Source organism: Megalops cyprinoides, chromosome 14, assembly GCF_013368585.1.
Source record: "Megalops cyprinoides isolate fMegCyp1 chromosome 14, fMegCyp1.pri, whole genome shotgun sequence".
In the NCBI taxonomy this organism is placed as follows: domain Eukaryota; kingdom Metazoa; phylum Chordata; class Actinopteri; order Elopiformes; family Megalopidae; genus Megalops; species Megalops cyprinoides.
Window position 1 is genome coordinate 31,698,170 of NC_050596.1, and position 24,251 is coordinate 31,722,420.

Below are 24,251 nucleotides of genomic sequence, written 5' to 3' on the forward strand. Positions count from 1 at the left end.
GGGGGGGTGTGCTCTTTAAACCAGAACCAGGCTGATATGAACGATTGAATTTCTTTAAAGAGGTTTAAGAAACAGGGGGAAAAAATGGACTCGTGGCTCTTGACTGTGGGGGGGGCAGGTGTTTTTGTTTTTTTGTTTTTTTTGTGATGGAGGGTATTAATACATGTTGTTTCAACTGGGGATAGTGGTTACAGGCCAGCTCTGTGGAACCCATTCATACTCGCAGACAGATGAGCTGATTTGCTGGCGGATAGCCAGGCTGCAGAGGAAATGGGTTTTGGGGGGGTTCGTTCGTTTTCATAGATGCTCACAGTTTCTGACCACGAACCCCGTGATCGTAGCACAAGAAGCGACGGGGGTTAAAAATGTCATTACAGAATGAAAGGGGAGGTTTGAATTCCATGCTGCTGTTATTAAAATGGACGGTATTACTACCCACCAAACTTCATATTATCTTAATCCGTTTTGCTATTATTGTCTGCAGGGGATTGGTTTGAAAGGCTTCATTTTAGGATTTTTTCTGTATCCAAATGCAGGTATAATGTAGATAGGTGTTGCATATACTTAGAATAAATGCATAAATTACTTACTGGTTTTATGCATGACAAAGTGCTGTAATATACTCACTAATGTTGGGCAAAACTGCTTAGAGTATCTTTAGTATTTTTTTGAAAATCATTTTGTGGCTTAAAGTGTAAATGCATATATAGCTGTTTGGTTTACAGTGATTAGAAAATCTATGGAAAATATCGACAGGATGTCTTTAAGTCTCCAACTGTTTGGCATTTTGGTTTAGTAATGCCATTATTGTGGGTATTATTATCATGAAGATCGTATCAGTGATTTTTTTTCCCTCAAGCTGTTTCTTAAGGGATTATGGGAGTTGGGAGTCTCCTGACACACGCTGGGCTGTACTGTTTGACTGGCACAGTTCTCTGCTCAGACACAACCTTTGGTGAAGTGCGGAACATGTGGGGAAGGATAATCCTGCAGATGGCCTGTTTTTTTGGGGTTTCTCTCCGTCTTCAGCGATATCTCCCCCCTTTCTCTGTTAAACTGTCACCTCAGCTTAGCAGGTCAGCGTCGATGGCATTTCCTAGGCTGATTTGTTTCCCTGAAGAATCTGACACCAGGCATTGGGATTTCTAGTCTCTGCTTTCTCCTCCTGTGGTGTAGGGGTCTGGTAAAAAGGATTTCCAGAGGGGCCCCTATAGTTTACCTGCGTGTGTTATCGAGTTTTTGCCTTATCCGTAATTCAGCTGCACCTGAACATTGCTGTCTTTTTCCCATTTGTATTTGCATTTGCGATACCCTGGAGTACACCTGAGCCTACAGTACACCTGAGCCTGCACCGGGAACAGTCCATGCCCTCACTTCCTCATATTGAGCTCAAAGTTGGCGAGAGGTGGCCTAGCTGAAGCAGGTGTGTCTCTAAACTTCCTTAAGAAGTTGTGAATTGTGACATTTTCATTTGCACATGCCTTAAATGCCGGGGGTAGAGGGGTTCCAGGTCCCTCCAGCTTCAGCAGGGTGAGGGTGTAGTAAGGTTTTTACCCGACAGCCACTGGGCTGTGTTATGAAGTGCGGTTTGCTGCCTCGGCAACATAGGTGGGGGATTTTTTCCTGTAAGACACACTGACGTTCCGCCCACACAGATCTTTCTCAGCACACCTGTTTGGAGTGACATGATGCACTTCTCTGTCTTAAGTTTACATCTTTTGAGGGGATATTTTAGTTCGAGGTAATAACGGTGTGCAGGTTTAACTTTCGCATCATAGCATGAGGTCAGTTCCATGAAGCTGGATGGCTGTAAAGTTCGTGCAGCCAAGTTACGGTGCAGGGGGGTGTTACTCTCCGCACTCAATAAAAGTTGCGTGCAAGTTGCTTCATGTAACGTCAGCCATAGTTGCTTGCAAATTGCTTTGTGTAACATCAGCCTTACAGTATGATGTCACTGACATGTCCTCGGGCAGGGAAGACTGTAAGCCCAGGCTCAGCCGTTCTGTTTGCTCAGCTCCAGGTCTCCCTTTAACACCTCGGTCGCCCCCTTTTTCAGGTCAGGAAGGGAGGTGTTTGGCGCTTGGTCATACACTGAACCCTGCTTCCTCCTCGGTGGCTGCCGAACGCGCTCTTCAGCGGTGTTCCTTTTCCCTCCGTTGGCCTGTGGACCGCCGGAGGGCCTGATGGCGAAACAGCCTCTAGTTCCGTTCTCCACGTTTTCGCGCCACTGGCTGTGACCTCGGAAGCGTTGGTGTCTTTGAGAAAGCAAACCCCTGAGAATTAGGCCGGAACGGCCAGAGGTATGGTGTGATGTCATAATGAACCCCAGTACGCTCCAGGGGCCGCCAGCCTCCCGCTGGTTTTGTTGTGACAGTGGTGATGTAGTCTCTCCCCCGGCCCGTTTTTATCAGTCGGGAATGTGGCATTGTTTCAGTGGCAGATTTTGGTTGTCGTGGTAACCTGTCGGCTAAAGAAAGCAGCAGCTCACAGATGTCTCTGATAACTCTGATGGAGCTTTCGATTAAGTCCACATATAGCTTTTAGCCATTTGCTCTGCGCTCTTCCTTGGATCTTTTATTTAGTAAATGAATATGGTTTAAAGCACAACATTCCAGTTTTTCAATCCTCTATTTACATCTGCCTCTTTTACATTGTGGTCAAGACTAGTGTTTTAATACAAATTAAATACATCCATTATTTATTTAGTGAGTGTTTCAAGACCACAGGAAGAGACTAAAGGGAAAAGTATTCTAAGCTAAACTGAAGTGCTCTCTTGGTTATACAAGTTGGAGCTTAAATAAATATGCTCAGTAGTTTTCACCATGGCCAAAGAAGACAGGTCAAGCTTATTTGTTAATTGATTGGCATATCCAAACAAACTGATATGAAATAAATGCTAAGCTGACACAATAAATTCTATGTTAACACCGAACCGCTGTTTTTATGTACATTGTAAATTTTCACCACAGTTGTCCTTGGCTCTGTGAAAGCTTAATTCCTCTTGAGTAAGCATGATTTATGTGGACAGAGTGACTTGGATAAAGGATAACATGCTGCTGGAATGGTGCTCGGATGAGTGAAACATGGCAGAGTGGACCTATGAAGCCTTTATCAAGTAGTTTTTAATGGGCAGCGACTTGATGTTTTCAAACCCTGTAGTCATTCTAGTGAGCATACAGTTGATGTTAAGCTCCAGTTACACATATGCTGTCGTAGTGGCGGGTGGGTTGAGGCAAATAGCTTAACTGTGTAAGGTGGGAACCAAACCCTGATCTTCCTCTGCATAGCTCTGTGACATTGACATAGTGACGTTCTCACGTCAGTAAAAAGTCTAGCCTCGTAGTGTGGCTGGAATGTCCAGCTACAAACTCCTGTTGGCGCCTTCTCCTTGCCTTGAGAGGTGTAATTGGCACACTTCCCTCTTGTTGAGTGCTTCCCTGTGTTCCTGACTGACATTGGCACATCCCACTTCTCACACCAGTGTGGTGAGTAGGGGTTTTGGAAGAGGCAAAGATCTTGATGAATGGAGTACGGAGCCAAACTGCCCCAAACTGCTGAAACGTTAAAGCCACAGTATGGCTGGGATGTCCTACCGCAAAGCTAATAATAGCAACATCACCCTGTCTGGCTGGCTGAACACAATTCTTCATTGTTCGAACTATTGAGTGAGTTTTCATGTGCGCTCATGCAACAGCGAAGGTGGGCAATAGCCTTGGATAGAAGTGTGAATATAAGGCAGCTGCCACCCTTTCAGCCTGGTGGGGGCGCTGCAGTCATGTACCCCCTTTCCCTGTAGACCCAGAGATAGTACTGCTCCTGAAGGGCGAACGCTGCCTTTTTGGGCCAGCGCCCCCTGACAAACACACCTCCTTTGTTTCTGGAGGTTTGAATGGCCATTTGCACTACTGGCCCAGGTCTCTGCACCACAAGCAGTTAAACATAACAACCACAGCAGTGGGCTAGATAAATATGAGTCACTCCTCTGACAGGACTTTTACCTGTGAATCTGGTAAACTGTGAGTGATTTTCATATGGAGACATGTATCCATGTGGATACCCTCTTCACCAAAACATCAACTTGAAGAGTCACCTATTATATCGCATTATTTTCATTTAGCAGACACTCTTACCCCGAGCAACTTATAATTTTTATTCATTTATACAGCTGGATATTAACTGAGGCAATTGCGGGTTACGTATCTTGCCCAAGGGTACAACAGCATTTCCCCTGCAGGGAATTACACTCGCAACCTTTCGGTTACAAGCCCTGTTTCTTACCAGTTGTTGTGTCAGTCAGATGGATGGTTAACTAAGTTTAATGCACTTGGTAAGCGCTGCCCTGATGGCTGTTCCGCACGAAAGCGTTGGAGGTGTTTGTGTTCCTGTGCATCTTGTGAAATGCTTCCTTTCATATCTCCTGGATAGATTTTCAGTGTTGTTGGCACTAAGTCATATGTCTGTCCCTATTACTTATGATGATAGCATGCCGATTACAGCTGACCTGTGCTTCAGGATTGGATTAATACTGGTATCTCCACAGACAGGAGATGTCTCTGCACTCTCCCCCTCCATTTACTTAAATACAAGTGCTTTATTGACATGACATACAAAATACTTGTTGCCAAAGCATAAATAGCAACCAATGAAAACACGGCGCAAGAAGTTAACAAATTATATCTTGAAACACAACACTGCAACATAATAATCAATATTATTATGTAATTTGCAATACGTAATACTTTAAGTATTAAGGTATTAGTATTAAGTATTATTTAAAGTATTAAATTAGTGAATATTACTGTGAATTAATTAAACGTCATAAACAATACAATATTGCATTATTACAGTAGAGAATTACAGTATTCTGTCTCTCTCTCTCTCTCTTGTTCACTCACTCACTCCTGGAACAACATCAGGTGTAGTAGTTTTCATGTGCTGCCTGACAAATGTGATTGGCTCAGAGTGACATCACCATGGTGGATGCGTCTGACCCAGATATTTTTTCCCACAGCAGCTTAAATTGAGCATCTATAACGAGGAAAGAGGAATGTCATGGTTCCTGCACCCTCTCTCCCAGCGCCGCCGGGGTGGGGGGGGGGGGGGGGGGGGGGGGGGGGGGGGGGGGGGCATTCCAGCGTGCAGACTGCTCCCGAGCATCCAAGCCCTTCCTGCAAATGATTGCTGAGCTTGCCTGCAGTGTAGCTCTGTATTAACCAGCCTGTAAAGTTTGTTCACATCAGCAGCTGTGGGGGACCTGCCTGTGACATGTCGTAACCGAGGTCTCTCTTGTGTAACCGATCGACCTGATTTATGTGTGACTCATTGTGGGAAACAGTCTGGAGCTCTAAATTAACGAGGTTAAACCAAAGTTGTTTTGCTTAATGAGTCCTTCTGTGGATGCGCTCTTTGGCATTTCTGAAGTATGGCAGACATAAGTACTCAAACACAAATGTACTTTCAAATCCTAAAGAGGATCTCAGGCCAATCTCAATTTTTTTCAGAAACTTCTTTTTTAAATGATGTTGAAGAAAAAAATTGAAATTGCAGCAGTGAGCCTATTGAGATCAACACAAAGGTCATTTTCATTTTTAATCACATCTTTTCTTTCTTGGAAGAGCCGCTGTACAGTGGAGATGTCTGTGAGATGTCTGTGGCTCTTCCTGGCTCAGAAAGGGAGTGGAAGTCCTTCAGAATGATTGCAAGCTGGTCTTTTTGCAGGGTTCCCATTTTTGCAGTGAGCCTTTTCATCTCATAGCTCTGCTGTTTGCTTTTTTTTTTTTTTTTGTAATGGCCGTTGGTGATTATTACGTGTCCTTGTTGAAATAGGTGTGTTTGATTTGGGGATTAGCCACCCAGGGATCGCTTGGGTAAATCTTTTGTTGTGACTGTTGCCACGGCAACAGCCTGCTGACAGAAGCGAGGTGAAGAGGAGAGTGGAAGCCTGTCCCTCGAGTAGCAGCGAAGTTCTTCCTCTGTGCTTCCTGAGAAATGAGGTCTCAGAAACTATAGAGCGAAGCGTCATTGGAGCTCAGTCCAGCAACACCATTTCTCACTGCGAGAATGCCTGTTGCTTCATGTCCGTTCCACTGGGTCCTGACAGTCATTCTACAGTTCATATAAGTTACAATAATTATTGCACGTTCATAATAATTATTGGTTATACAATTATGGGTTTTTACTACTAATACTATATATTGATAATAAGTAAGAGCATTCATTGAAACTCTGTAAATTGTAAGAATGTGTACATCTAGTTTACAGTCACATGCTGAGAAAAGATTGTTTTTCATTTTGTGCACGGCATGAAGCATCCAGAGAGCCTCCATGACACGCAATATGACTGTATGATGCAAAGGCAGCAGCAGAGACCCAATTCAGAACCATCTCCGCTTACAGCATGGCAACGTTTAGGGCTGGACAGAGGTGTTGGAGTGCAGCCCATTGCTCCTCGTGGCCAAAAATAAGGGCTTTACTGGCCGATGTTCAGGCAGCAGAATTTATTACCAAGGATGTGTGCCCCTTAAGTGAACTCAATTCACCTGGCTTCGGGTAGGATCTTTTTTCAGGTGTGATTCAGGTGTGAGCTTTTATGTAGTATTATGTAGCTGAGCGCTGTTTGGTCCTCAGGATCAACAGGATCAACAGGAAGTGAACTATGAGTGAAGTACAAATGGAGTGAACTACAAATGGATTTTGGTTAGGTTTTTTTTTGGTTAGGCTGCAGGTTAAAATTGAATATGTTCTAAATGTGCTCCATATCTGCAGTACATACAGCATGGTGTCCACCTTATACTGTAAAATTTAAGGGTGCAATATTTCAGTTACTACTGCGTATGTACTGCAGAGCATATGTTATATGAAAATGTTAACACAGCATGCCGAGAGAGAAGAGGTTCAGGACACAAAAGAAAACACAAAGGCATTTTGTTTGGGATCTGACCTGAGCAATGCGGTGTTATGCAGTGTGAACCTGCCCCTATTCTCAGTGATCTAGCTGTGTTACAGTCAGCCCTTAATTACATTACATTATTGTCATTTAGCAGATACTCTTATCTAGCGGGACACAGGTTAAAAATTTTGCATGGTATCCATTTATACAGCTGGATTTACTGATGCAATTCTGGATGAAGTATCCAAGGGTACAACAGCAATGCCCTAGCAGGGAATTGAACCAGCAACCCTTTGGTTACAGGCCCTGGTCCTTACCACTACGCCACACTAATAACTGATGATATTCAAAATAAATGCTAATAAGTGCTTTTTATGCTACTGGAGAAACAGGCAAACTCTGCAGATATAGTGTGATCTTCCACCATTCACCTGATGCATTTTTACAGAGCACAGTGACCTGTAGTACCTGGTTATTACAGTGTAATAGGTGTCTTGTAAGGCCTGTAAGAGCAGTGAGTTCCCTCTGCAGCAGGTGAAAACAAAGGCACACCAAGGTTGAAAGAAAAAACAAAATCCAAACTCCTGCAGAAAACCCAGCTTTTTGTCTGTATTTTGATTTATCCGTGGAAAGCGAAAGATCATTTACTTCCCCCTTCTTCATCCACCATCTTAAGAGTTTGTCCGTCTAATCAGTGATTTCAAGTGTTTCCTTGCTTTATTAAGGGAGGGTATGTCCTCTGTGGCCTTGGGATCAGCTGTTTGAAGGTGGAAAAAGTACATGAGCAAGACAGTTATTATTTTTTATGTCCTCTTCGGTGTGGTGGGATATATTTAGAAAGGGCTGATTTCCCCGGCCACATCAGGGGCCGAAATTGCAGGCCTTGAAGGAAATAACCGAAATAACCGCGGTGAGTTTACACTGGTGTGTTTCTCTCTCTCTCTCTCTCTCTCTTACTACACGGGACAGATGACGTGTGTGCAGTGTAAAGCTGCGTGAAGCTGTCCAGCCTGGCTTTTAGGGTCCTCTTTCATGTGGTGCCTCTTGTTTTGAAAACCGTCAGCCCAAAATGCCAGTGTCGGCTGAAACGCTTTAGCATGCAGCGAGGCTTAATGGACCCTTCCCTTGTTTTTTTTTTTAAGAACCTTTTTTGCAGATGAGAGCTCTGAATGGTTTTAATGAACGCCATTTGTACGTGCTACTGTGTTGCTCTGGGAATTTAAAGACATGACCAAGAATAGGGTTATTGTTATTGTTGAAGTGCAGGCTTTGAAATTTCCGAATCCCACTACAAACACTCAGTCCCTCTGTCTCTCTGAACCTCATCTAACAGTAGAATATGCTATGTAATATAGAAAAGTATATACATAATTCGGTAATGTTTTAAAAGCCTAATGCTGACTCATATTTTGTCATATTTCGAGCAGATTGTGCCGTGTCATATTTTTAGAAAATTGTGCCCTCTGCTCTTAAGAGTGTTTTGTTATGCATTTGTGTTGCCCACTCTGTTTTAACACACTTGTTTCTCCACTAAAAAGCTTTACAGGAAGGTTGTATAGCCTGGTCTCTGCTAGGTCACCCTGAACGGATAACAGCTGTCGCCAGCTACTGCATGGTTGCCTGGTTGCAGCAAATAGCTCGCCGGGTCGGCCAGCAGGCTGTTCCATCTCTGTGGTTGAACCGCTTGACCCCTGAACTTTTTTTTTTTTTTTTTTTTCCACCCCCTCATCACACACTGATAAAACGCATCCTCCTCCGCACACACAGGTATGCTGTTTATGTTTGGAGAATTTTAAACAGTGTGTGCGATTTAAAAAAGGAATCAGTGGTAGAATTTTACAGCTCTTACAGAATGAACAATGTTCGTAAAGACCATGCTGGTAGAATCTTTATCTTCAGCTTAGTAAGGTATGAGATGCATATCGTGCTTTCACTAGAGTTCACTCAAATCATTCTGTCTTTGACTTTCTCAAAATACAAAGGAAAGCATCTGAACTCTCAGAGGGGAGCTCCAGCAAGCCAGGCTTTCCTGGCTTTAGTCTGTTAAAGGAGCTGCTCAGCAGAGCTTGGCATTGTTTCTACCACTGAATGAAAAACAAAAAACAAAAAAAAAAAAAAAAAAACCTTTTTATTATTCTTCCAAGTAGCCTGAGCTCACTGCCATCCCAGTTGTGTATTGCTGACCGTGCTACTGAGCATCGGTGCATAGCAGCGCAGCCAATGCTGTTTGGACTGAAACACGCACTGGTAATAACGTAGCTCCTAACGCTGGCGCCACAGATAATCAACAGACCGGCTCTGACCCAAAAAGCCATGTGGTGACGCTAAGGTCTAACACACTGCTAATGAAATCAGATGAGCGTTAATGCAGCTCACGGTGCCTTTGGTGTTTGCTTCAGAGTCAGTGTGTACGATGGCATGCAGAATATCAGTCATGAGCGCAAGGAGAGCTGGAGGCGAACCGCGTCTGCCGCACCCTGACTGGAGGAAGGCCTGTTTTTGAGGATAAGGGTGGTGTCTGGAAGAGACAGGTTGAGTACGATTGAGATTATAGATGATATTTCAGTCTAATGGTTTTTCAAAAACACATTTTTTCAAAATGCTAGAGGGCTTTAACAAACCTGTACTTGCATAAATTACACTGCGTGTAGAGTGTACATTACGCTGCAAAGAGAGTGTTTATCTGGCTGCATTATTTCATTTTCCGGGGTCTTCTGCACCACCCAGGATGTGTCTCTTCAGCTTTTTCCCTTCTCCGAGCAGTTACCCAGCTTGGTTTGATTTCTGCCAGGCCTGCAAGGTCAATTGGCAATTTCTTCTTTCCTTCACTAAACCTTTCAGTGATTCTGGAGTGGATGATCATAGCATATGAATCGTTGTAGGGGAGCTTTACTTTGGGAGGCATGCTCCACAAATTGCCTGTTTGTGTGTCAGGAGCTTCAGGGCTGAAACCACATCACATGTGGAGGGCAATGAAGGAATGGCATTTGACCAACGTGGAACCAAACTAATTTCCCAACGCTATGCCAGAGAGCAGTGGGCCTGAAATCAAATTAAGTCTTAAGAGGAGTTCTGAATCACTGCTTTTTCTTGACGTCCTGAACTCTGAAATTCTTTTTCAGTTTGCATTGCGGCTCCAAACTGATCAACAATCCACTGATCGCCAGTCCACTCAGACTGACAGGCGGTTTTTGCTGGGATGAAAAAAGACAAGCAGACCAATCACAGCCAGAGCTTTAGGGATCTTTTTCTGTAGGAAAGTGTGATTTCCATGTCTGATGGGCTAATCGCTTCCACAGTCTTTTGCCAGAGCAGGTTCTCTCTTTTTAATGTGGTGGCTCGCTAACGAAAGTAACAGAAAAATCACTGCACTGTGTTGTCAGTCGTCAGCTTTTAATGAACAGTTTTAATTAATGCAATGAAGAGCTCATTGATCAGATAGCTTTTTATGTGACTATAAAACCAAAGTAATGAATCTCATTACTACAACTGATACATATGCATACACAGACACACATATATACATATATTAAACATGTATATGTGTTTTATTTATATGTATATGTGTGTGTATATAAATATAAATTTATATTTTTTCTTAGTAAACATACTACATTATGTTCACTTCATGACATAGCCTATAGGGAGTTTTCATTTTATTGTTTAAACATAACGTTTACTGCAACAGGCAGCATTTGAAATGTAAAACGCAAACACTTTTGTCGGAGTGCATTGATGCGTGCAGTTTGTGGAATGGAAACGCAAGCTTAAAATGTGTACAAGAAACAAACCTTTATCACGCCCGCATGAGGGTGAGGATTATTCATCTGGGACCTGAACTGCGATGGTGGCTTGTGTGTGGTTATCAGCTGAAAGCACTTGGAATATATTTGCCGGGACCTTTTTTCCCCCCTCGGTCTGTCTGCTGTAAGCTTATGGCTTCGAAGCTCGGCATTATACAGAGATAGATGACATTTTTGGGGAGTTTGTCTTTCATTACAGATATCATCCTCAGTAATAAAATATGTAAAAACTGCTTATGTAAGGAAATGTAAATGCATTAAAAACCCTCTGCCTTGTTTTAACAAATACCAGTCTGTTTCTGTGACCACGACAGGTGTGATAAATAGATGATCTGGCTAGAGAGGTTCTCAGGTCGGAGGTGTGAGGGTGTGTGTGTCATGCCCAGTTTATGTCAAGCCAATCATGACTCATGTCGTGTCTGTGTCAGGTAAATTTGCAGTTGGGGTGGGGGGGGGGGGGGGGGGGGGGGGGGGGGGGGGGGGTTGGGAGGTTGGGGGGTACAGGCACTGGGAGCAGAGAGAGAAACGGAGCAGAAGCAGCATGCACAGTAGCACTGCAGGGCTGTGCGCTTCTCCACTTCCCCACTTTCACTCAGCTTTGCGTCTTTTAAAAACTGCCAGCATTCAGACATGTGATTAGAAAGAAGAGGTGGTAGAACTGGTTGAAATCCCTGTGTCTCACATTCATAATACAGCACAAAAGAGTTTATCCGGACAGAACTGCGACAGAGACTGAAGAAGGAATCGGCAGTAATCCTGCCTGTGTTTGTCTGACGGGAAGAACTGCCGGTTGAAAATGCCAGTCCTGTTATGCCTGTGGTTCTCGCTGTGTTCTTTTCCTGCAGCTGCTGTGGGAGGAGCCATCAAGATTGTGCAGGTTGATGTAAACTATCCGAAAAAATAAAATCCGAACGTATCTCTGCGAGCTGGCAGACCATGGGGACTCCTTTGCTCAGGAGTTTGATGTAAACTGGCCTGTAAGCAGTGGAAAGGTCCCGTTGCCCCCCCGCCCCCCTTTTTTTTTGTAGGCCGGGGATGGACCCACAGTCTGAGGACTGTGGCTTTCAGTGCTGAAAATGATTTCATAACAAAAACACAAGTAAATAACAATTGATACCACAGTGCAGAGAGTGCGACTATATTTACTACCAATGTTTCAAAAATCAAACAACACGTTTACCATCTATGAAAAAGGCTGGCTGTGAATTCAGTGCTCGATTTAAGAACTTGGAGTGACCCAAGGTGACCTTTCCCATGCTTCACACCCCTGGACCTTCATACCTGTCCAGAACACCTGCTTGGCCTCACTCCAAAACGGGCTGTGAAAAGGGGCGAGGGAAATAGGCTAAACCTCAAATGATTCTTTAAAGTGTTATTCTGAGCTTAAACACCAAGTTTGTTCTTCTTAGCTGGAAAATAACATTTTTCTAGGAGAGATAATGTGTGAATAAAGGTGTTTACATTCTGTAATGTTTATCATTCAGGTGTACTGCTACTATAAGGTGTTTTCCTTTATTCAGGTGAGCATACGCACGTGTTTACAAAGACCCATTTAAGCTTTCATCATTGAAAACTTGACATGATCCCGAGGTGGAGACCACCAAGCCGAGTGCTATGATATGCTGTTTGACCTTGAATTGCAACCTTTTTCCCTCCCACCAAAAACAGGGAGTCATTAGATGCCTGAGAGCATTTCCATAAATCCTGGCTGTCAGAGATGACACGGCCCTCCCACTTAGCCAAAGCTGCTGTTAACTGACACTCGGCATGCTTATTTCTGGAGGCTGTAGTGCAACTTAAGTAGAATGACACTTTCTCCGCAGGGCTTTCTGTTTGTTTTACCACAGAGGCTTGAACAACACATAATTTTCACTGATGCTGGGGACCCCCTTTTCCACCAATGTTATTCATTCATGAAATAGCTTACTGGTATTCATAATAGGAGCTCTAAGACTCTAAGAGTGTTGAAGATCAGGCTTGACACAGTTAACGCACTTAAGCGCGTGGGCTTAATGACTCACTGAGTGGGGCTGAGCAGCCTGATCCTGACCGTTCAACCTCGAGTGCTCTTATAGTACCCAGTGCTATTATTTTCATTATTTTCTGTATGAAATTACACAACAGAGCTGGGTAGATGGTGTCTCAGCCACCTTTAATTCCTTCATCATATTAATTGTTTGTTTTTTTTTTTAACAATTTTCTACTGAGCAAAGACGTGCGTTGTGTGTGTGTGTGTGTGTGTGTGTGTGTGTGTGTGTGTGTGATTATTATGTGAAAAAGAGCAGCACTGTGACGAAAGGACGGTTCGGTGTGTATTTGTGGTGATGTCTGGAGGAATAGCCTGAGGTCTTTTCATCAGTTTGATGGCCACGTTTCCATTAAGGGCCCTTCAGTATCAGTTTTGAAAGAAGATCGATATGATCTTTAGATATGTGTCTTTCTCCATGGACACTTAAGGGAGACATGCATCCAGCAAGCTGCTTTATCCTTCTTTATCAGTAGCCTTCCACATCCTACTCACAGCCGTCCCTCCAGCCACAAAACACTGCCTGGGTTTATGTAGTGAGCTGATGGATATGTGGACAGATAAACCTTCATTCATTTCTTATACTCTTTGTTACCTGTGCTGCTGTTTTCCAAGATTCTCTCTCTGCTGCCTTTTCTGGAATTCGGGGATAGTTTTCCATTTCTGTCCCAGTTGGTGCTGTCTGTCAATTTTTTGGTTCACTTTGGAAGACATGCTTTGTGCAGTGCTTGGGCTGCAGTCGTAAAAATAATGTACTATAACAGTAATTGTGGATTGCGCTTATTTGATTTAGCTTCCTTTTTCAAAAGCTTTTTTGGCTTTGGCAGCACAAAAATCCTAAAGTGCATTTTACAGGACCTGCCATCATCCCCCCTGTGAGCAGCCTTAATGGCTGATTTTAGGACTCCGTTATTCTTTGTGTCCTGGATGCGTCTGAATATCTGTCTTACTCACCGTGGGTCTTGTGTCTGAAGCAGGTCTCCCTGTGCTTTGTGGCATTAGTAAATATCCATCTGGCAGGACCCCTAACTCACTGTCTGAATGCTTTCAGACTTGATTCGAAATTCAGGATGCAGACACATCAGGCATAATCTGATCTGCAGCAGAATATAGTAGATAGATAAGCGTCATTGTATTATCATGAATGGTGCTGACCGGGTGCATCACTGTGGTTAAAATCGGGAGGGGCGAGGAGTTAAACCCTTCTTTCTTCCTCTGCAGCTGGTGAACCTCACGCCCACAGCGTCCAGCGACGGTGCCCGTCTGCGGCAGGCGGCCACTGCCAGGAGCTGGGCGGCTCCGCCCAGTACGCCCCTGTGGACATGCTTCGTCTGAGCCTGGCCAAGGGCGTGTCCATGTCCCTGCCCGGCTCGCCCCTGCTGCCCCGCCAGCCCTACCTGACACCCTCCCACTCCGCCCGAAGGTCCCCAGGTATGCAGTCCGTTTACATCCAGTTCCATTCAATTCTGTTCAGTTCTGCTCATTCAGAAAATTCTGCCACAATTTAGTACACGCAACGGGAAAAACTAATGCATTTAAACCATCGAACATATACTGTTCCTGGGTTAAACAGTGCACTTGTAAAATTACATAGTTCATAATCATCAGTTCCATAAAAATTTGGAATAAAATACGTGCCTCTATTAGTCAGCGTGGGGTGATGGCTCACTGTCCCTCAGGCTGTACCAGGCTGAGATGTATTGTAGCGCAGGAGGTCTGTTGGTCCTTTGTCTGGTAGGATTTGCTGTTGTTTATCATTTTCCATCTCTCAGTGTCTCTGCCTGCATCACACTGTGACAGACTCATAGGCCTCTGGAGAGCAGATTCGGTTTGTGCGTGGCGCTGTGCTGTGCTGGTGTCTCCCCTGGTGTGTGTTGTTGCTAATAACGTACTGGGACTGGATGTGAGTCAGGGGCTCTTCAGATGGACTGGATGTGAGTCAGGGGCTCATCAGATGGCAGAGAGGATTCTTAATGGATCCCATTCCGTTGTGGGTACTGTATACCTGTCTCTGAGGAACATCTCGGAGAAAAATTGGGTTTATATTGGCTTCTGAAGATGCAGCATCCTCTTACCAAACTAGTAAGAGACATTTTTGAAGCGCAGCCTATTGGCTCAGTGTTAAAGAGGGTTAATATGAATAGGAAGAAATGGTGTCTGGCGCAAAAGATTTTTTTTATTTGCTTTTTTAACCCCATCTGTGGAGAACGTGTCTGACAAGAGCCATGTGATCTTCTAAAAGACCGTTGTGTCTGGACATGTTTTAACCTGAGTTTCTGTTTTCATAGGTTTTCACCATGAGTAATGAAACCATTAAAGGCCTATTGTAAAACATACTTCAGCCCCATGTATCAGCTGTGCGTTTGAAAAGCCATTCACATCTCTGTACCAATACAGAGGCATCTGTTATCCTGTATGTACACACATTTCAATTATAGATAAGAATGAACACGCTGGAGTTTTATGAATACATCAGGCCTCATATCCATTCATTGTCAGACATACAGTAAATGTATTAGAAGTAATTTAGAAATAATATGTACTATTCGAAATCCACCTAGTCCAACAATACTATGTTGAGGCTAAGGACTTCAAGGATTACAGTCTAAATAAGATCGTCAGACAATTTTACCAAATGAAAATGCTTGAACAGTTCTTACTGTAAAAAGTCAGGTTGTTTTCAAGGGCTTTTTTTTCATATCTTAGCTTTTGTAATGACATTGCGCTTTTAAATTTATGTTAGTGCTACATTTGCTAAAAATTATCGTTGGAAAGACTAATTTTCCTGTGTGTGAAGTCAGAGGGAGAATGTCGGGTGTTTTTGATTTTCGGATTTTTGAAGATGTTTGTCATTACCCAGGATTAGAGCGATGTGTGCTGTCACATGACGTGCGGAGTGAAACCCGAGCTTGTTTATCAGTGGGAAATCAAACAGACGTGAGAAAAAGTTCCCACATAGCACAGCAGTGGCTGGGGCAGAAGACTTTATGAACAAGCCCGAACACGTTCACTCTCACCCCGCTGCCGAAAAGCACCGCTACCAAACCTCATGCTGGAAACAATTCCGCTGTCGCTGTCGCTGTTGCTGAGACCATCAGAGAGATGAAAGCCTGCTGGCTGAGTCAGTCCGAGGCAGGCAGGGCACCTGCAGGAGAGACGAGCCCAGGTGAGAGGAAGGAGGCGGGTTCTCCTCAGAGACCGCGGAGGGAGGGAGGGGCATCGGGGAGGAGAGGGGGAAATGGACAGGCTCCCTCACAGGGACGTGTTTAAAATTCAAGAATGGTGAATTAAAGACACTAAGGAAAGATTTCGTCCTTTACAAAGGCTTCCCCACACTGTAAGTGCATATCTTAGGGTGAGTGCTAATTTCATGTGTCTGCATCATCTGCTGTTCAGAAAATGAAAGGAAGCTACTGTGAACTGATAAAAAAAGAAAAAAAAATCAGTCCCCCTGGTTATACTCTGTAGAAGCACCCATCAGGACTGTGCGGCTAGATATGCCTGTCCTGAATGATCTGAAAATGCCAATCTGTCCTAATGGACTCTTTGAGGAGTCCTAGGATTAATGCACTGTGGGCTGTCCAAAGGTGTCCCTACTCTGTAAGTAGGCACTGAGGAGGTGTGTATTGCGCCTTTAAAAACACAGATGTAACGCACTACTCCGGGATGGCGTCGTTCCACTAGAGGGATGCCCTGAAAAGGAGGAAAGCCATCATTCCACTGCCTGCCCTGTTGGGTTTTCTGTTCTGCAAACGTTTGATGGAGACGTTGGCAAATGGTGTAGGACGCTGGTCGACTCCACAGCACCCTCTCCTGGGTGTGGGGTGTCATTGCTCCTGTTTTGCTGACATTGCGTACCAGTTGTGCACCTGTGCCCTGTAGGTCACCAGTTTCTTCCTCCTGCATCGCCATTGGTTTACTACTCCTACACAGTCAACACATTTCATGCAAACCATCTTTGAGATCTCCACCTGCCCCCCACAAAAAGGTCAGGACAAGTACTCCCCCCCTCGCCCCCAACCACTCTACCAGTTCATGCTGTGGAATTTAAACTGAAAATATGGCGCAGAGGCAGGCTAGGTTTGGATACTGTACCAGTGAACCTTGATGAAGACTCCGTTTCCATGTGCTGTTCAGTTCTAAGCCTAATGCCCTCATATGTATCCCACAGGTTTGGGGTAAAAAAGTATGGCAAAAACCGTCTTAGTAAGAGGACTGTTGTTTGATGTTACAACCCCACACATTCGCTTCTAAATGCCTAAATGTCAGGAACTGCAGTTCAGTCATGAGTGATTATTGATTGAAATGCAGAATTAATTGCTTCAATTTTATGACTGAGAGATTAGACAGCACAAAAACTACAAACCAATCCAGGCCTCCAAGACCACGTTTGCCTGCCTCAGTCCTAGATTCTGAAACAAGTTCTGCTGAAACTCTGTTTCCCTGTTAAGTGTCCTTCAGGACCAGAATCTGGAGGCTGGCAAAGTGAGAATATGTCAGGGGGTGGAGAGGAGTGAAACCTGTAATACATCACTTCCGAATGGTTGTAATCTCAGGCCTTCTCTGTGTGTCTTTGCAAGGAGGAGGCCTCTCAGGGGTTAGAGAGAGGGTCAGGAGTGATGGAACAGTGCTGTCCGCACTGTGCGTCTCTTTATCAGCCTGAGTGAAGGATACAGCAGCCGTCAGCTGGAACTCCGATATAAATCTCAGCTGCTTCCTTTCTCTGGGGGCCCTGACGATAGGGATTACAGCACTGGAGAGTTTTGTTTTTTTTTTTCACAATATTATTGTTTTGGCGTTTAACAAGAAAGTTTCCAGCAGTTCCATTTGCTGTGTGTTGTTAGGTTGAAAAATGGAGTCCATAAAAGAGAGGCACAGATGCTTGTCCAAAATCTCTTCTCTCTAATTTTTCACTGTGGCGTTTTTGACAGCGTCTTTCTCAGAATTACAAAGAACGATTCAGAACAGGTGGCATTTTTCATTGTCTGCATGAAAGTCTGTGTTTGTTTTTAAATATATTCCTTTGTATTCTCTGGGAGGGTGTTGTTGAAATGCAGTAAAAAAAAAAAAAAAAAAACAGTTTATACTTTCAAAAAAGGCCACATCCATGGAACTGGACCTGTGAGCTGTCAGTGGTGAAGTATATCTGGACACAACAGAGCTTCTTTTGATGAGAACAGCAGGATTCACTGCCGGTCTGGCCAGTCCAGTAGGTGGGAGGATTGTGGGTAGTTGGATGAAATATTGGCAGAATTGGCAATGCAAAGATTAAATTAATCTCAACAAAGTCCCCTCAATATCCACTACAGCATGATTATAGATATGGCGTATCTTTACCTGATTCAGACACCCTGTGTGGTCCCCATAACATCCATTTTACTGATATGATTTGATTATCAAATGTACTAGAAGATATACTGCACTATAGCAAACCCACAACTCCTCCATCTACCTGTTCTATTTTAATTAAAATAGTGTGGCACAGCGGCAAAGAGCAGGGCTTGTAACCGAAGCTTTGAGTCCTGGATGGGGCCCTGTTGTTGTACCCTAGGGTTTTAAGTGACCCTTAATTACCTGAGTATGTATCCAGTAGTATAAATCAATAGCATACAAAATTGTTATGAAACTTAATGCTGCATCTGCTAAGCAAAAGTACAGTCATATAAAATCATCATTGCTGTCTGATGGAGCCCAGACCTGGTTGAAAAGCTTTGCTGCAAACATACAGAGAGTACAGTCATATACAGAATATGCTAATATACACTATGTTAGCAGAGCATTATTGCGTGTTTGAGAAGCTATAATATGTCCGTGGTGAATACATGTGTACGGTTTTCCTTGCACGTGTAAAAAGTGCTATTCTTATTTTTATGGCGTAAAAATAAAATAAAATAAAGGACCTACGAAAAAGGATGAGATTTTAAATATCTAAACCCATGTACAGTACTCCCCTTTTTCAGCCCACTGGTGACAGCAAATAGCATAAATCCTTTCAGAAAAGGCTGGCTTACATCCTCCTAAACGTCTGCTTAACGTTTCCCCAATATTAATCTTATTTCTTTATTCCCTGCTAAGATGTCACTGCTAAAGGGTTCTTTGTCTTCCCTCCAAATCCCCTTCCCTTGGCTCCGCAGACAGACCCGTCTAAAGTTCCTTGAATTATACATCACAGATATTAACGCTGTCCTTTCTCTTGCTCTTTCTTTTTTTCCCCTTGTGTTTTGATCCTTTTTGACTGTCTGGTTTGTCTGCTAAATCGTCGCGTCTGAGACGCCTGTGTCACTTCAAAGCACCCCCCCCCCCCCCCTCGCCGGCACAGAGACGGCACGAGTCGGCTCCCTGTCACGCCGCCGGGTCCCCTCAGCAGACCCTGCACTTGTCTGCCGCTCCTCTGGAGGCAGAGGAAACTTTGAAGAACGTGAACGCGTGCAGTCAAAATAGAAATCCCAATACAAAATAAAATGAACAGCAGCATAGTGGTAGGGAGCAGTGCTCAGAACTGAAAGCTTGCTAGTTTGATTCCCCACTGGGGCACTGCTGCTGGACCCTTGGGCAAGGTACCTATCCTAAGGTAAATATCCAGCTGTATAAATGGATAGTTTGTTAAAAAACTGTAACATATGCCAGTCTCTCTGAATAAGAGCATCCACTAAATGACAATAATGTTAATGTAATCTAAAGGAAAGCCAACTTGATGCAAATACTGAGTAAAGGGATTTGCTTTTAGCAATTGCTTGGTCTCTGTCGCTGTTTGAACTTGTGTGGCTCCCTATGTGCTTTTAAAAAAGTTTATAACATAACCATGTATTTGCTGCTATCTGTCTGTCTGGCTACTGTTGTCAACCCCTACCATGCCTAAACTGTCTTTTTCACACTTGTCACAACGACTCTACAACCCCTATATACCATATTTGCCTATCCAGTCCTATCTTAGGATCCTGGAGTCCAATGACTAGAGTACCTGTACCCATCTTAGCTCACCATGTAATAACTGCATTCCCTTACTGTATGATGCAAACCTTACGAGGTACCATACCCTGTCGGTATAGTTTTCGCTGCATTGTTTTATCCCGTATTAATTTGATGCTCTGCGCTCTGCGGTGTTTTGATGTTCTGTGTAATTAGCTGAGCTTTTGGTCGCCAGCCTCTGTCAGAATGATGAAATTCTGTCCCAGAGATGGAAAGAGGGGTATTTCCATACTCCTCCTCTCTCCCACCATGAGGGGTTCGTAGCGTTCGGAGGGCGGAGTACAAAGGAGCCGAGTCCCTCTGTGGCGGCGCTGCAAAAGCCTTTGATCTTTTTTGGTGTTTTTGAACGGTGGCCACGTTTATCACCTATTGAACTGTGTGGGTATGGTGCCTGCCAGGTCGACACCCCCCCCCCCCCCCCCACAGAGTTCGAGTTCACAGTTTCAACCGCTTTGAAAACACAAGCATTAAAACTCATTCAGAAATGGTATCAAATTCCTGAAAGCCTTTGTACCCCGGTTACTTCGGTGAAGACGTGATTGCGTCAGTGCAGTTCTCATTTAATAACTGTGACTTGGCACAGCTTAAATGCAGGTTCTAATGACTGCAGACATCTGCTCACATTGGTCCTCAAGTCATGTCTGTTCTTCTGATGTTCAGAAATAACCTGGGCAATATTCATACTCGCACCCACAATACACAAACTCAGCTTCTGGGCTGACATAACCCTAATCTTTGTATTAAGTTAAATAGGTAATGCAGTTACTATGAAAATAATTGCACGATGCCTTGTAGCTTGACCATTGAAAGATGGTACGCCTAGTGGTATTTCCACAGCAATGAGTGATATTAGGCCTGTTGTTTTACCTTCATTTCTGTTGACAGGGGTTTTACTATTGTTGCTTTAACTGCAATCCACCCCAGAGAATTCATTAGGGTCTGTGGGTACTGGATTGCCCCTGGAGCTGGATGTCAACAAAAAAAATGTTCCTTAGAAAAAAAGGGAGTCGCTGCCTAGCCAGATCTGGAGGCCTGCTCTGTTCCAGTGTGGTTGAACTTGCCCAGTATCTGGTTTTGGCTGAATAAATGTGTCACTCATATGATAATGGTTGAATGGGCAAAGCTGACTTAAAGAGGGAGTTCACAAAGAACAAGCCAATGGTAAGCTGCCTGTCATTCACGAAGCTTGTGTGTCATCATTACAGAGCCCGTTGGACCATTCACCCGTTGCAGGTGCAGCTGAGGGCTCAGTGCTGTGAGCATGTGAGGCTCTGTCGCATAGAGGACCAGTGAGCCTCACTCCGGCACTGCAGCAAGGTCTGATGGGAAGACACTGGTTGGTAGCACATGTTTGCTCATTGCTGGATGCTCATGTCTGGAGGGATCCAGTCTGCTTGACAGAAGGCCACGCATGCAGTTTTCCTGTCAGACGAGCTCCTGTTTAGCTTGCTTAAGATTTCTCTCAGATGGGCCCAGCCTGTTTTCCAGTCCCCTGTAAGCTCTTTTAAATCGCATCCGAGAGGCACGTATGTAACCCGTGTAGGTCGCTCTGGATAAGAGCGTCCGCTAAACGACAATAACGTAACGTAATGAGGTGTGCAATTTTTGCTAAATGACTCCTGCCTCCATTATAGAGGATTCAGCCTTTTAGGTTGATGGTGACTGATGCACCGCTGCATTGAGGCCAAGCATCAACCCCCACACAGCCCGTTTTTCCAACGTGGAGAAACACATCAATGTATAAATTACATTTATATATCAAAGTGCATAAATACGCATATGTTTTTCATCTCTTAAAATGATATGTTAAGAGATTAAAAGGATAGGAATATGTTATAGTGGATGCAGCCTTTTGGGTCGATGGTGGCTGACGCCTATGAGTGCCCTACAGCGCCGGGGCCAAGCATGGACACCCACACAAGGTGCTTTTTCAATGTGAAGAAACACATAAATATAGCTAAACCTGTGCACATCAAAATGCATATAAAATAAGCATATTTGAAGGGATAAAAAGTGTATGAATATATCACTGAAGGCATCATTGCCTACATTGCCTTTATCCATCTATATCTCCTGTTACAGACGAAGCCTGTGTGAATGTTACATGTCCACACACGTTGCTGTAGCGGTTTCTCTTGGCCGAACACCGTGTGGGATTTCACTCATTTGTTCTCCTCCAAGGGTTCGGTCCAGAGTGCTTGAGTGCGTTCGAGTTCGTTGCGGCTGCTTCATGCAGTGTGTGTGGTTTGCCTCAGAGGGGTGCGGAGGATTTGGGGTGTGGTCAGAGAGGTATTGGCTGAGGTGCATGGCTGTCTTTGATAGGGGTGCATTGGATATCCCCACTCAGAGACACAGTGGAGGGAGGGCGTTGTACCTGCACGTGGAGCTCTCCTCTGTTGCGTACCCTTTAAAATGCTCAAAGCCTGGGGTTCCCCCAGCTTCATCGTGCCTGTTAAGCCATTCTTTTCCCAGTCTGAACATCCTGAGCCCAGAATGTATGCTTTAATGGGCCTCACACTGTACGCAGCCATTCATGAATAAGAGTGAAAACTTCAGACATGCTAAGATTAAAAATGAGGGGAAGACCCACATGACTGGACAGTTTACATGTGAAACTGCATAATTATGGCTTTGCCATATGCGGTGTAAGCTACATCTGTTAAAACCTGCTGTGTGATCTCAGATGATGGCAACCGAGAAACGACATCGAAAGTGAAGAGGCAGATATTTGGCATCATTTCACATGAGATGATTGACACCTCAGTCACAGAAGCTAGTAGTAGTAGGGTCACCAAGAAAGAAATACCATATGAAAAAAAAACTGTAAGATTCATCTTTTTATAGCACTGTGTAAGCTAATTCTAAAAATTCTTTCCCTTTAACCTCTCATCCTTTTTTGCTTCTGTTTGCTTTGGAAAAAGTAAGTTTGAACTGCATTTCAGGGATATAAGTAAATGCTAGAAATGCGTTACTGACATTTAATCCATTTTAAAAGTCAATAATTATGGAACCTGAGTTCAATACTCAAAAGATAATTCGAAATACCTTGTCTTTGTGATGCTTCATCAGCAGTGGGACATACAGATCCATGGAGACAGCAGACAGTACGCAGTGTGACAGGAGAGAAGTCTCATCCTTCAGGAGTGTACTTCACACCTAAGGTCCCCGCCCACTTGCACCACGCCACGGTTCAGCGCCCCCTCCTGGCCATTTTGTGTCTTTGACCCGATATGGGCCACTGCTGAGTTACTCATAATATTCATTTAGATTTTCATTTTTTGAAACCTGCAGTGGAAAGAACATATGCATTTTGTGTCCTTTTAAAATATCATTAAAGCATGAAGCGTTTAAGAGATTAATGGCATCACTGATTAACCACATAATCTGGACACCCGTATGGTGTAGTGGTAAGGAGCAGGGCTTGTAACCGAAAGGTTGCTCGTTTTAATCCCCACTGGGGCACTGCTGCTGTACCTTTGGCCAAAGTACCTAACCCAGAATTGCCTTAGTAAATATCCAGCTATATCTTGTCCTATAGCTTGTCCTAGATGGATCCCAAAAAATCATTTTGCCACAGTAAATATCCAGCTGTATAAATGGATAACATGTAAAACTGTAGCCTGTGTAGCTTACCCTGGATAAGAGCATGTGCTAAATGACAGTAATGTAATGTAATGGAGTCTTCAGCATTGAGTAGAGTATGTGTACCAGACTGTGTCTTGGTGAGGTAAACCTGTGTGCCAACCATCCTGTCTGACTCATAGCTGCCCTGCAGTCAGCCTTTAATTGGCTCCATGTGAGTCTTCGCTAAACGGTTCAGCCTGACCCGAAGACCGGCCCCCACACTCAGAGATGAATGCGCTCATACAGCACAGGATGTTTACCTCTTCAGAAATGCATGCAGGATGAACAGACCTGGCTTTATGAGGTTGTTTCTGTGGTTTGTGTGAGCAGGTCGGGTTTGATCGGGATGTGACCCACATAGGCCTGCTACGAGGGCAGGTTATGTGCTAAAAACAGATTCACATTACTCATCCCGTCTGACCGCGAGCATACTTACTGTACAAACCCAGCTACTGCGGGTATGTGCTGTTTGGTCAAGAGATGTCCTGGTTCTGTCTCCGGCTCTCCAGCATAACATGAATATTTTTATGCATTTTGATGATAGCGTGTGTGTCATACATCCATTTTAAATAAAGCACAAAGGCACATTTCTGCAAGGTTTTGGAGGCTTGAGGAGCACAGACGCTACTGCAGAGCACTGTGGCTCAATGTGAGGTCTGGGGCTTGCATTTCCAGCAAGCGACCTATAGATGGCAGCAGAAATCAAGCTGTTGCTTTGAGCTCAGTGAGTTAATGTGGATTAACCTGAGGGCTGGAATAACCTCGTCAGGTCCATTATGGGTTGTGATCACGGGTGTGGAAACAGGGAGAGAGTGCATCTTTTGCAACGGTTTTTGTCATGGCAAGGATAGGCATGCGCTTGCACCATGTACCAGAGGGAATCCATTTTCTCACATGGCGTCTTAGATCGATCCAAAAAAAATCATTTTTAGGGAAGACA

At 44.1% G+C, this 24,251-nt stretch overlaps 1 protein-coding gene across 1 annotated transcript in view; it reads left to right on the forward strand.

Moving 5' to 3' along the window:
* Positions 1-24,251, forward strand: part of LOC118788731 (protein TANC1-like) — a 111,570-nt gene that overhangs the window by 18,596 nt on the left and 68,723 nt on the right. Inside the window, exon 3 of the mRNA XM_036544765.1 lies at positions 13,940-14,149. Coding sequence (XP_036400658.1) covers positions 13,940-14,149 — 210 coding nt within the window. The remainder of the gene's footprint in view (positions 1-13,939; positions 14,150-24,251) is intronic.